A 13703-nucleotide genomic window follows, 5' to 3' on the forward strand; every position below is an offset into this window, starting at 1 on the left:
CAACCATAAAACAACTCCTAGGAGACAGTGTAATTGAGATCCCTTGACAAAAAAATAAAATAATGGAAAATACCGCCATCTCTTCTGTTCTAAACCAACCCATAACATTAATTTCTGCACTTGGATAACTGGAATGTAGTTTTATACAGACACAGTCCTAGAATATGCTCTCAAATTCATTTGAGATGTCTAAATAAAGGTGATTCCTTATGGATTGAGGGGGCGTGATGGCTCAGTGGTTAAAGATCATGAGCTTGTACGCTGAAGAGCTGACAGCCAGGTTCAAGACCCAAGTGCTAGTTAAACGGGTGAGCTCCAGTTCCTTGCTCCAGCTCCTGCCCATTTAGCAGTTTGAAAGCATGCAAATTTATTTATTTATTTATTTATTTATTTATTTATTTATTATTTATTTATTTATTGGTTCGATTTATATGCCACTCTTCTCCGGAGACTCAGGGCGGCTTACAATACGTTAAGCAATAGCCTTCATATTTTTGTATATACCTGCTTAGTAGGGCTTTCGTCACCCCCCACAAGTGGTGTTCTTTTTATACAAAGTCAGCTTATTGCCCCCACAATCCGGGTCCTCATTTTACCTACCTCGGAAGGATGGAAGGCTGAGTCAACCTTGAGCCTGGTGAGATTTGAACTTGCAGTAATTGAACTTGCAAATCATCATCATCTCCTTTGAATGATCCCATAATCCCTTGAGGGGCGGAGTCTGGGCAACTGAATGGAGCTAATAGAGTGTTTAATGGCCAGATGCCCTTCCTGTCACCAATGCGGAGTTTTGTTCAGCAGATATATTCTCATTGTGCCCAATGAAAGCATTTTTTGAAAGCATGCAAATGCGAGTAGATAAATAGGTACCACTTCGGTGGGAAGGTAACAGCATTCTGCGCATCTTTGGCATATAGTCATGCTGGCCACGTGACCACAGAAATTGTCTTCAAACAACACCGGTTTCCTCAGCCAAGAAACGGAGATGAGCATCGTTCCCTACAGCTCAGGGGTGAAATCCAGCAGGTTCTGACAGGTTCTGGAGAACCGGTAGTGGAAATTTTGAGCAGTTTGGAGAACCGGCAAATACCACCTCTGGCTGGCCCTAGAGTGGGGTGGGAATGGAGATTTTGCAATATCCTTCCCCCAGGAGTGGGGAGGGAATGGGGATTTTGCAGTATCCTTCCCCTGCCATGGCCAAGCCACACCCACAAAGCCACACTACGCCCACTGAACTGGTAGTAAAAAAATGTGGATTGCACCACTGCTACAGTTAGACATGACTGACAGGGAAACTCCCCCCCCCTTTTTTTTTTTTACCTTATGGATTGAATTGTTATGCATCTTTTCAAAAATTTCAGTGCAGGTAATCCTTGAATAATGACCATAATGGAGCTTGCCCACTAGATCTGTAAGTCATGAGGATTGTAATTGTGTGACATTTCTTTGCTCTGGTGGCTAAGTAAGTGTCTCAGTTGTTCAGTGAATCAGTGGTTCAGTTTGAGCCAGATATTGCTGTCATGTCACTGTGGGACACTACAAACGGCCATGCTTGCAGCTCAGTTGCTGAGCTCCTGAAGTGTGGTCATGTGACTGTGTGGAAGTCCAACTGTCAGAACTTTGAATCCATGTTGTTAGTACCCCCCAAGTAGGTCTGTCGAAACTTTGAAAGGTTGCTAAGTGACTAGTTGTAAATCAAGGACTACCTATACCCGGGGTGTCAAACTCAAGATCCGTGGGATGATACGGCCTACGGGGTGCTTAAATCTGGTCCGCGGGGCCACCCTGGAAACAGCAAAGGACCGGCCCGCGGTGCCTCTGCCAGCGAAAACAGAGTTCGGGAGGGAGGGAGGGAGGGAGGGAGATTATAATGAGAGGGAGGGAGAGTCTGAGGGAAATCCTGCCTTAGCACTTGGCCCCCACAGGTGCCCCCCACAACATGAGTGATGTCAAACTGGCCACGCCTACCCTGGCCACGCCCACCTTGGCCATCCTCCACCCCCGAGGTCAAACGCAACCCTGATGCGGCCCTCAATGAAATCGAGTTTGACACCCCTGACCAGGGGTGAAATCCAGCAGGTTCTGACAGGTTCTGGAGAACCGGTAGCGGAAATTTTGAGTAGTTTGGAGAACTGGTAAATACCATCTCTGGCTGGCCCCAGAGTGGGTTGGGAATGGAGATTTTGCAATATCCTTCCCCCTGGAGTGGGGAGGGAATGGGGATTTTGCAGTATCCTTCCCCTGGAGTGGGATGAGAATGGAGATTTTGCAGTATCCTTCCCCTGCCACGCCCACCAAGCCACACCACACCACGCCCACCAAGCCATGCCCACAGAACCGGTAGTAAAAAAATTTGGATTTCACCACTGCCCCTGACCTATACATTATCCCATTTAAGTTTGTAATACCACTGTGAAGTTTCCGAAAGATGCCCTCATTAATTCATGAGCCATGAGCCGAACTTCAAAAGAAATACAGTCATTTATTAGGAGCATCATTTCGGCAATATTCAGATGCAGTTAGAACTAATCCCACGTAGATTTACGTTCCCCTATGACCCTGTCTCTCCCCTCCTCTCTGGCCATGTCATAAATCACATTCTCCAATTAACCACTTTGGCTGGCTGTGAAATCCAACACCCTCCTTCTGATTGCGGTCAGGAAGAATGTATGGAATGCACTTCAGTTAGGGAAATCAATCAGCTCTATCAGTTCTCCCTCCCTCCTGCTCATGGCAACTTGAAAGCTTTGCAAGTTGACAACCACCATCAGTAAATAGTAATTATAACACTAATCAAGGAGACAACCAACCTACAACTAAGGAAAAATTTCCTGACAGAACAATTAACCAGTGAAGGATTTGCCTCCAGAAATTGTGGGTGCTCCAACACTGAAGGTGTTTAAGAAGAAACTGGACAACCATTTGTCTGAAATGATACAGGATCTCCTGCTTGAGCAGGGGGTTGGACTAGAAGACCTTCAAAGGCCCTTCCAACTCTGTTATTCTGTTAACTTCAGCGTCTTAGAAACTTGCAGCACTTGCTGGAGTTCAGAAGTTAAATCGGACCTCAGTTGGTTAGTATCTGGATGGAAAACTACCAGGAAATCCAAGGACTGGAGGATAGATGGAAAGCTTTTTTAAAAAATCAAGAAAGAAGGCGTAGCTTTCCCCACTAATGTCAAGAAAACTGCATGGATGTGTGAACAAGTCTACAAAATCACCAAACATTAGGCACAACTTGAAGGAGACTGTACTGGAACAACTAATAATAATCTATTTTTAAAATGAGCATCTATTGCTAGGAAGATGTTCAAGATGGCAGGGCTAAAAATGAATTTCCCATTTTTAAAAAATCTGTTTTACATTGGCTAATGTTCATTCTGCTGGAAGAGAAATTATTCCGATTGTATTTCTTCTTCCCAAAAGAGAAGGGCATTTTGGCAAATGCGCCCACCCCCCAAAAAATCTCACAGATTGGGGCATTTTATGCTTACCTTACTTATAAGGTGGTTGAGGGCTGGATGTTGGCAATCTGTCTGTCACTCTAACTTCCCACTTAGTCACCGGATACTTAATTAAATTCAGGGGAGGTTTTTCCCAGGGGCTCTCTGCAGATTAGGATCTGCAAAAGATAGAGAGATGCTAATTAGAAAATAAATTTAGAAAGAGAAACTGCCTAAGAATGAGGTAGCCTCAATCTCTGCGTGGTCTCCATGTCTATCAGGCACAAAAGACCGAGGCCACACATTAAGTTTCAATTAAATTGATTTATTGCTCACGTCTATATACAGGGACGTTGTATAAGTGGCTAAGATGCTGAGTTTGTCAATCGAAAGGTCGGTAGTTCAACAGTTCGAATCCCTAGTGCTGCGTAATGGGGTGAGCTCCCATTATTTGTCCCAGCTTCTGCCAACCTAGCAGTTCGAAAGCACATTAAAAAAACAAGTAGAAAAATAGGGACCACCTTTGGTGGGCAGGTAACAGTATTCCGTGTGCCTTTGGCGTTTAGTCATGCCAGCCACATGACCACGGAGACGTCTTCGGACAGCGCTGACTCTTTGGCTTTGAAACAGAGATGAGCACTGCCCCTTAGAGTCGGGAATAACTAGCACATATGTGCAAGGGGACCCTTTACCTTTACCTTATATACAGGAATCTAGTTAACTAATGGTTAACATAATTTGGGCTCTAGATAAGTGATAATGAACTTAACGAGCGGTTGGACTAAGTCCATTTGTGGCTATTTAGTGACTCTAGGCTGATTCCTCTTTTGATCCAGGCTCTGCCACTCCTTCTCCCACAATGTCTCAGTGTATGAAGGGTATCCTTCAAGCCAACCTTGATTCCTGGTGACAAATGGATGTTTCACACCTTTTTCTCTCCCACCATCAAAAATATATATAAATAAATAAAAATGGTTTGCCACCGCTTTCCTCCAAGGTATCACTCAACCCTCCACCCCCTTGTCTAGTCTACAGCAGGGGTGGGTTCCAAATTTTTTTACTACTGGTTCTGTGGGCGTGGCTTATTTTGTGGATGTGGCTTGGAGGTTATGTGACTAGGTGGGCGTGGCTAGCTGGTCAGAGTCATTTCTGGAAGGTCCTCGCACTTACGACCAGTTCTCGCACTTATGACCTGACTCATTTGTTTGCTTTTAACACTGATCAGCTGTAGGACGGCCCTTTGAAGCCCCACGGCAAGAGTTTAAACAGTTTTTTTTCCCTCTAGTCATCAGCTGGGACTCAGGAGGCAGCAATAGATTGGGGGTGGGACCAAATAAAAGGTAAGAATAATGTGGGGGGGTGGGAGAACCGGTTCGGTGACGTCATATCGTCACCGCTACCGGCTTGGCCAAACCAGACCGAACCAGGAGGAACCCACCACTGGTCTACAGCCCATATAGCAATAGCACTTAGACTTATATACCGCTTCACAGCCCTCTCTAAGTGATTTACAGATTCATCTTATCTCCCCCAAAATCTGGGTTCTCATTTTACCGACTTTGGAAGGGTTGAAGGCCGAGTCAATCTTGAGCCGGTGAGACTTGAACTACTGAACTGCTGGCAGTCAGAAGAATTAGCCTGCAGTACTGCATTCTAACCATTGCACCACCACGGCGCTATCCAATCCTGCTTACAGTAACTTCCTAAAGGTAAAGTAAAGGTTCCCCTTGCACATGTGTGCTAGCCGTTCCCGACTCTAGGGGGCGGTGCTCATCTCCGTTTCAAAGCTGAAGAGCCAGCGCTGTCCGAAGACGTCTCCGTGGTCATGTGGCCGGCATGACTAAGCGCCAAAGGTGCACGGAACGCTGTTACCTTCCCACCAAAGATGGTCCCTATTTTTCTACTAGCATTTTTTACCTGCTTTCGAACTGCTAGATTGGCAGAAGCTGGGACAAGTAACAGGAGCTCACTCCGTTATGCAGCGCTAGGAATTCAAAACGCCGAAACGCCGACCTTTCGATTGACAAGCTCAGCATCTTAGCCGCTGAGCCACCATGTCTCTTCCTAGCCCAAGATAAGATTGTGTGTATGATCTGGTTTAAAATGACCTAATACAGTTACTAAATAATCTGTAGCTTGTTTTAAGGGAAGCTTAAAAGAGAAGCTATTTTTTTTGTTGTTGTTCCTGTAGTTTACTGATTACAATTCTGTCTATTGTAACCCATGATTGTCGCTTTGGATCTTGTATGAGTTGTGTGTTGCACACATCTCTTAATACAAGATTGGAAAATTGTGACTCTCAAGATATTGCTAAAAAGGAAAATTTCCTTTGAGTTGAGCCTGAGTCTTATAACTTTGTAAACACATCCATGCCATTTTCTTGGATGGTATAGAAATGGTGTTACCTTCTTCCAGAATGTTTTTCAACTTTATGGCCTAGTCCACAGGCCCACAATTTCTTGGTCATCTGCCAGCCAGGTCCAATCCTACTTAAGCTTTACAAGATCGCTCAAGGATGACTAAATGTATTACAACTGTGAGGGATCCTTGGTGCTCTCTCTGAGATTGGTTGTTTTCTTGCAGACATATTTCATAGCCCTAACTAGGGAATATCATCAGTGCTAGTCTATCTGATATTCACCTTCAATGGAAGAATCGGTGTTGATGTAAGCCACAGCCCGTGTCTGAAGAAGTTTGCTGTTCTCCTGCAATTGCAAAAAAAAATTAAATTAAATTAAAAAATGAACTCTATTATGCCCATTATTATCAATCATGAAGAGCATATAAATGAAAAGTGGGGGGAATTGGAAACTTTCCAAAAGTGGCTGAACTATAATTCCCAGAAACTCCTGTTGTCACAGCCAATGGAAACCGGGACTTGAAGTTCAGCATTATCTGTGTGGCCAAACACTCTTCAGCCCTGATGTACCAATCATGCTGTGTGCCCTGGTGGCGCAGTGGTTAGAATCAGTGGTGAAATCCAATTTTTTTTACTACCGGTTCTGTGGGCGTGGCTTGGTGGGTGTGGTGTAGCTTGGTGGGTGTGGCTTGGTGGGCGTGACAGGGAGGATACTGCAAAATCTCCATTCCCACCCCACTCATTCCCACTGCAACAGTCATGTGAAGACAGGTCATTTTTTTCAGTGGTTATAAGTCAAGGACCACCTGTGCATACCTAAGACAATTTTAGTAGTATGGCTGTAGCATTACTATTTATCCTTCATATTATCCTTCTTACTCCCCTCTCTTATTGGTAATCATATTATTATGATTATCATTATTCTGTTGCTTTGCATATACACAGAGAGCTTATGCCTCAGAGGCAAATTGCTTGAGTGTTTAATCTCACTTGGCCAAATAAACTCTTTCCTCTCTTCTTTTTTCTCTCCTCTCCTCTCCTCTTCTCCTCTTTTTTCTCTTCTCTTCTACCCTACCGGCAGTTCGAATCCCTAGTATAGGTCTCCTACGTGAGCAGGGGGTTGGACTAGATGACCTCCAAGATCCCTTCCAACTCTGTTACTGTTACTTTTAATGTTTGTTAATGTTACTGTTACCTACCCTACCCTACCTTACCCTACCCTACCCTACCCTACCCTACCCTACCCTACCCTGCCCTGCCCTGCCCTGCCCTACCCTACTCTATTTTATTCCATTCCATTCTGTGAGGACCAGTCATAAACCACTTTTCTCAGGTCGAGGACAACCTGTGGGTAAATAATACAATTTTACAGAGCCTTTCACTCACCTCTGCCCACTCTGTGGAACCTAATAATCCAAATTCTTCTGCATCCCAGCTGGCAAAAATGATTGTTCTTCTTGGCCTCCAACCTACGCAAGATGAAATTAAGATGACAGAGAAACCTTAATTCTTTGCCCTGCTGATGGCTGAAGATGCAAACCTATCCATGTCAATGGACAAATAAGCTTGAGTTAGTTTAAAAACGAAGCAAATACATCCTTTTTAGCATGACAAAGGAAGTTTAAGCTGCTTGGTAGAAACGTCTATTGGGCCTTCCTTTATCTTTGGAAGAAGAGTTTGCTTTATTTGTTAGCTTATTTCAGCTGGCACATTTATTGAGCAAAGGATCAAGGTGACTTAGAACCCACTTCAAACGCATGTTGACATTTAAATCCCAGCACATCCCATCTCTGCTTTGGGTTCCCAATTTTTTCCATCTATTAGTCTTACCCTTCTCCATCATCTTGCCAAAGCTGCGAGCAACCTCTTGTAGGACAGCAGCTCCTGTGGTGGGGTCAATACCCCCAAAGACCCAGGAATCTCTGTGGCCTCCGAAGATTATATACCTATCTAAGAAAAGGAAGCAGAAGAACAATACACTTTCTTAAAATTCAGAACAAACTTGCTGTCAACTCTCAAAGCATCCCTGGACTGCTCTCGCGTTGCCATAGGCCAGGGAGGATGGGAAACTGGCGAAATGGCACAGCAGCCAAAGACAGATGCACATTCCAGACTTATCTCTTTCAAGGCTGTATCACAGGGTTACCTACAGCAGCCGAAGGGGAATGATCTCTACAACCCATGTAATTGCTCCATTGGCATATATGACTGATGACACACCCTGGGGGGAAGGGGGAAACAGGGTCATAATTGGAGCGTAAATTATGTTTGGTCAGAACTGGCTTCACTTGGGAACGTACCAACATGAAGCTCCTAATAAATAACTGGATTTCTTTTGAAGCTTGTCTTGAGACTCATGATTTAATTAGGGCATCTGTTGGAACCCTGACAGCAAGCCAGCTCTGACCCTACGTAATTTACGCTCCAATTATGACCCTGTTTCCCCCCTCACCCCCAGGGTGTGTCATCAATCACATCCGCCAACAGAGCAATTTCACAGGTTGTAGAGGTCACTCCCCTTCGGCTGCTGTAGGTAACCCTGGGATACAGCCTTGAGGGAGATAAGCATGGAATGTGCATCTGTTTTTGGCTGCTGTGCCATTTCGCCGGTTTCCCATTCCCCCTGGCCTATGGCAACTTGAGAGCAGGCCACGGATGCTTTGTGAGTTGACACTTGCTAGATTTCTTTTTTCTATTTCAGAAATAGATGTAAAGGAGGTGGGATAGCCTGACAGAGGTTTTTGATGTTGGGTAGCTCTGGCCTGAGTTATTCGGGATTGTTGACCGAGGAATCAGCGCAAGGACAAACAAACAGTAGTGGTGAAACCTAAAGATGCTTTTTCAAGAGGCAATTGGACTTTCTGGTTGTTCATTGAAGACGTTTCGCTTCTCATCCAAAAAGCTTCTTCAGCTCTGCATCACTAAATGTCTATGGAGATTCTCAGTCATCCAGGTCATGGTTGTCCCAAAGGCGCTTTTTCAAGAGGCAACTGGACTATTTGGTTTTTCTTTGAAGACGTTCCTCATCCAAGAAGCTTCTTCAGCTCTTCAGAAGAAGAAGCTTCTTGGATAAGAAGCAAAATGTCTTCAAAGAAAAAAACAGAAAGTCCAGTTGCCTCTTGAAAAAGCACCTTTGGGACAACCATGACTCAAAACCCCTTTTATTGCAACAGCTGTGAATTACGTTCATTCACAGTTGAGTCCTAATTAGTTGCAAAAATTCCTTCGGGAGAAGTCCTTCAGGATAATCACCAACCTTTATTTCCTTTGACACGCTGCCAAAGACTTACTTGGCAAAGCCAAACAGAGTCCAGAATCAAACAGAGATGCCGACTGGGAACAGAATTAACAATGTTGCTTTCCTGCAAAGGGCCCATGTGCCTTTGTTCCTCTTTTAAGCCTTATGGGAGGGGCCAATCATCTGCAGGCCTTAGTCCCAAGTCGTCCCTTTTGTTTTAACTGTTTGTGCCTTCTGGCAGCTCTGCGCATGTGTGCACTAGGAACAGGCTCCTCCTGTTCCTCTGCCTCTCTGCTATCCGACTCTGGAGGCTCCAGAATCCACTCCTAACTCCCAGATGGCCCTGGCTCCATCTCTGCCTCTGACGCAGAGCCCTCATCCGGGCCTTCCCCAGACTTCAGGACTGGGCCATGTTCCTCCCCAGCCTCCTCACTGTCCAACTCCGCTGCCACCTCCACAGGCTGTTGGCGGACCACAACATCTATCACCATTGACCAGCACTCATGTCTTCCGTTGGGCCATCGATCTTTGCCCAAAGCTTCTGATGTTTCTACTGACTCCTGTTATTTCTTGATATTATTTTAAATTCCTGCCACCTCCTTGGAACTCAGGTATCCACATGTTGAAGCGGAAACCAACAAAGCAGATGCTATAAGCATTAAAACAGAATGAATATGAATGGGAAAGTATTAATTCCAATACCTCTCCCCCAAAAGAAACAATCATGGATATGTCCCCCTTATGCCATCCGCTGTAATCCTTGCCTTCCTTAAACACATGCTTAACTTGGTTTCCAGCTACCCGGTTGTGGCCCGCCAGCAGCCTGCGCGGATCGTGGCTGATCCCGACGATGAGGAGGCTGGTGTGGTATCACGCCAGCATCCTGCGCAGCCGGTGCTCGCGTCGGACAGCGAGGAGGCCAAAGAGGATATGATGCCAGAGGCAGAGACTCAGCCAGGGCCTTCAGAACCTCCAGAGGCTCCTTCCAGTGGAGAGAGCGAAGTGGAGGAGCCTCTCCTCAATGCTCGGGCACGCAGGGCTGCCAAAAGGCAGGAGTGGCTACTCAGGAGGAGAAGGTCTACTCGAGAGTAGGGCTTGAGGATAATTGGCCACTCCCTTAGCCTATTTAAGTCGCACGCAGCTAGTGCTTTCTTGCTAGAAACAACGTCTCATTACTACAGAGCATCTTGGAGAGCGAGCGACTTCTCATATCTGGTTTTCTATGCTGGAAGCCTGCATTATTGAAAAGGGTTTGTTTGGAATTAAACAGTGTTTGCGAAGCTTGGTGTGTGTCACATTCTCTGGGAATCCAAAACTAGGGCAGAACATACCCGAAACCTGCCCATTCTTGTTTTAAATAAAGCAATCAACATTCAAAACTCACCAGGCTCCACTGCTCCTTTGATGCTTCCAATCACATTATATATCCGTGTAATTTGACTGGTGCTATGAACGTGCATCTTAACTTTTCTGCCATAGAAGAGAAGGGGGGAAAAAAGGATTTGGTGACACAGTACCGTGTTTCCCCAAAAATAAGACCCTGTCTTATATTTTTTCGAAACCCAAAATAAGCGTTTAGCCTTATTTTCAGGGAGGTCTTAGTATTTTGCGGCGCATGGAGCAAGATGGGGCTCCTCTTGCCATCTTACCTGATTTCCAGCTCTGCGTTTAAATATTTTCGGGGAGGGCTTATTTTTTGGTGGAGGGCTTATTTTTGGGGGGAGGCTTATTTTAGCGCATGTGCTCAAAAGCCTGATTGGGCTTATTATCAGGGGATGACTTATTTTTGTCATCCCCTGATAACAAAATACCTGGAGCCACGAAACCTGGGTGGGCATTGCCAACTCGATGTCACTCACTTCCACCAGTCACATGACCCCCTCTCCCCCCCCCCAGCCATGCCTACACAGCCAGTCATTAGGGCAGAGAACCAGTTGTTAAAAAACACCGGGAACCACAAAATTCTTTGACATATTTCTCCCTCTCTCTCTGTATCTCTCTCTGTCTCTCTCTCTCCCATCTCTCTGTATCTCGCTGTCTCTGCCCTGGCCGCTTCTCCATCCCCTGCCATCGCCCTTACCTTCTCAGGTCAGGCGAGGAGTGACTGGGAGGGGAGGGCGAGGGGTGGGGCCAGCCAGTGATGGGATCACCTGACAGGGAGCCACAGCAGAGGACCCAAAGAGCCACATGTGGCTCCGGAGCTGCAGGTTGCTGACTCCTGACCTACAAGGTCCCTTCCAACTCAGCGAAGTTTTGGCAGTTTATGAAGGAGAAAGAGAGTGAAGAGTACATTTTTATTGATACGAATACAAGTGCTTTAGTTTGACAAGAATTCTATCTATAGGTGAAGCACACCTATAAATGAGGAACAATAAAGGAAATTGCTTTGGAGGACCTCAGATATTTCTTGGTTTTAGAGCCTGACACCCTCATTTTATAGCTTTTCCTACAATTGTTAAAGATTGAGTTGTTCCCAAGAGCCTAAGGAAACAGAGAAACTGGTAAAATATCGGGAATGATTTGTATCTTATTGTATTTTTTTGGAGGGAGGGAAACTCCTCTGATCCTTTCCTTACGGATGTTTTATTGTATTACTATATGTTGATGGGCCCACTTAAGAGTCCTGCTGTCTGCAGCAGGGACAAATTGAGTGAATGGGTAATAAATATGTGAGCATATGTTTCTTCCAGCCAGTTACGGCGACATTTATTTTAATTTACGTCATTGGGTTGATTTCTGCTCTAGGCTACGTTGTAAAATAATCAGTATATATACTTGTCTCTTGTGCAAAGACCATTTCTTTCTATGCTCCCCCTTGAAGTTGATGGATTGTTATTGACTGTGTGCCATCTGGGCACTGGAGACTCTTAGTAACCACATAGATTTTCTCCATGTGATTGTCCTTAACCTGGTCCAATGATGCACTCATTGCCACATTATGTGACCCTAAAGGTAAAGGTTCCTCTCGCACATATGTGCTAGTCATTCCCAACACTAGGGGGCGGTGCTCATCTCTGTTTCAAAGCCGAAGAGCCCGCGCTATCCGAAGACGTCTCCGTGGTCATGTGGCCGGCATGACGAAACGCCAAAGGCTCACCGAACGCTGTTCCCTTCCCACCAAAGGTGGTCCCTATTTTTCTACTTGCATTTTTTACGTGCTTTCGAATTGCTAGGTTGGCAGAAGCTGGGACAAGTAATGGGAGCTCACTCAGTTACGCGGCACTAGGGATTCGAACTGCTGAACTGCCGACCTTTCGATTGACAAGCGCAGCATTTTAGCCACTGAGCCACCACATTCCCATTTTATGCGACCCTATCTCCCCTCTATTCTTTCCTTCTTATACTTTCCCAGCATTAGAGCCTTCGCCAGAGAGTTAGTTCTTTCCATAATATATCCAAAGGAGGATAATTTGAGTTTGATCATTTGTGCTTCAAGTCAGAACACTGGGTTCTGATTTGTTGGATGATCCTTTGATTTGTCTCCTGGTTGTCCATGCTATTCTCAAGAGTCTTCTCCAACACCAAAGTGCTTCAATATATATATAGGTAATTCCTTGACTTACGACCACAATTGAGCCCAACATTTCTGTTGCTAAGCGAAGCATTTGTTAAGGGAATTCTGCCCCATTTTATGCAACCTCCCAACATTGTTACGTGAATCACTGAAATTGTTAGCTTAGTAACATGGTTGTTAAGTAAATCTGGCTTCCACATTGACTTTGCTTGTCAGGAGGTTTCAAATGTAGTGTAGTAATAAAGGAGGAGGAGGAGGGGAGGAGGAGAAGGAAGAAGGAGAAGGAGGAGGAGGAGGAAAGGAGGAGGAGGAGGAGGAGGAGGAGGAGGAGGAGGAGGAGGAGGAGGAGGAGGAGGAGGAACTGGAGAAGGAGAAGGAGGAGAAGAAGAAGAAGAAGAAGAAGAAGAAGAAGAAGAAGAAGAAGAAGAAGAAGAAGAAGAAGAAGAAGAAGAAGAAGAAGAAGAAGAAGAAGAAGAAGAAGAAGAAGAAGAAGAAGAAGAAGAAGAAGAGGAAGAAGAAGAAGAGGAAGAATTCTCCAAAGCACCTGAGGGCAGGACAAGAAGCAATGGGTGGAAACCAATCAAGGACAGAACTAACCTAGAACTAAGGAGAAATGTCCTGACAGTTAGAACAATTAATCAGTGGAACAACTTGCCTCCAGAAGTTGTGAATGTCCAACACTGAAAGATTTTAAGAAGAGATTGGATAACCATTTGTCTGAAATGGTATTGATAAGATAAGATAAGATAGGATTTCCTGCCTGAGCAGGGGGTTGGACTAGAAGACCTCCAAGGTCCCTTCCAACTCTGTTATAGAAGGAGGAGGAAGAGGAGGAGAGGAGGAGGAGAAGGAGAAGAAGGAGAAGTTGTTTCTGAGTTTGCAAACTATGGGAAGGAAAAGAACAGAAAAATGAGTTTTCAAAAAAGAAGTACTTAAAAAAAAGTAAATGGAAGAGCTTGCTTCTTAATTGGACAAGCTAGAACAATGGGCATTGCATAATCAACCTTCTGGCAATAAAAGATGGAAGTGATATATAAGTTCCCACAATCTACTTTATTAACATAGCAACGTGACTGGCAGCAGCACCCATGTACCGGCAAGCTAAGGATACCACTTCAGCATTACAACAACAGGGTCTTATTCTGAATT

The 13703-nt window shown here is 45.0% G+C and overlaps 1 protein-coding gene across 1 annotated transcript in view; it reads right to left on the minus strand.

Moving 5' to 3' along the window:
- Window positions 1–13703, minus strand: part of NAALAD2 (N-acetylated alpha-linked acidic dipeptidase 2) — a 41346-nt gene that overhangs the window by 13225 nt on the left and 14418 nt on the right. Inside the window, exons 8-11 of the mRNA XM_070944012.1 lie at window positions 10425–10510; window positions 7633–7752; window positions 7189–7271; window positions 6085–6148 (exon numbers count right to left, since the gene is read on the minus strand). Of these exons, the coding sequence (XP_070800113.1) occupies window positions 6085–6148; window positions 7189–7271; window positions 7633–7752; window positions 10425–10510 (353 nt within the window). The remainder of the gene's footprint in view (window positions 1–6084; window positions 6149–7188; window positions 7272–7632; window positions 7753–10424; window positions 10511–13703) is intronic.

The sequence above is a fragment of the Pituophis catenifer genome, unplaced genomic scaffold (genome assembly GCF_029215685.1).
Source record: "Pituophis catenifer annectens isolate HBS135680 unplaced genomic scaffold, rPitCat1.0.hap2 SCAF_4, whole genome shotgun sequence".
Lineage (NCBI taxonomy): Eukaryota > Metazoa > Chordata > Lepidosauria > Squamata > Colubridae > Pituophis > Pituophis catenifer.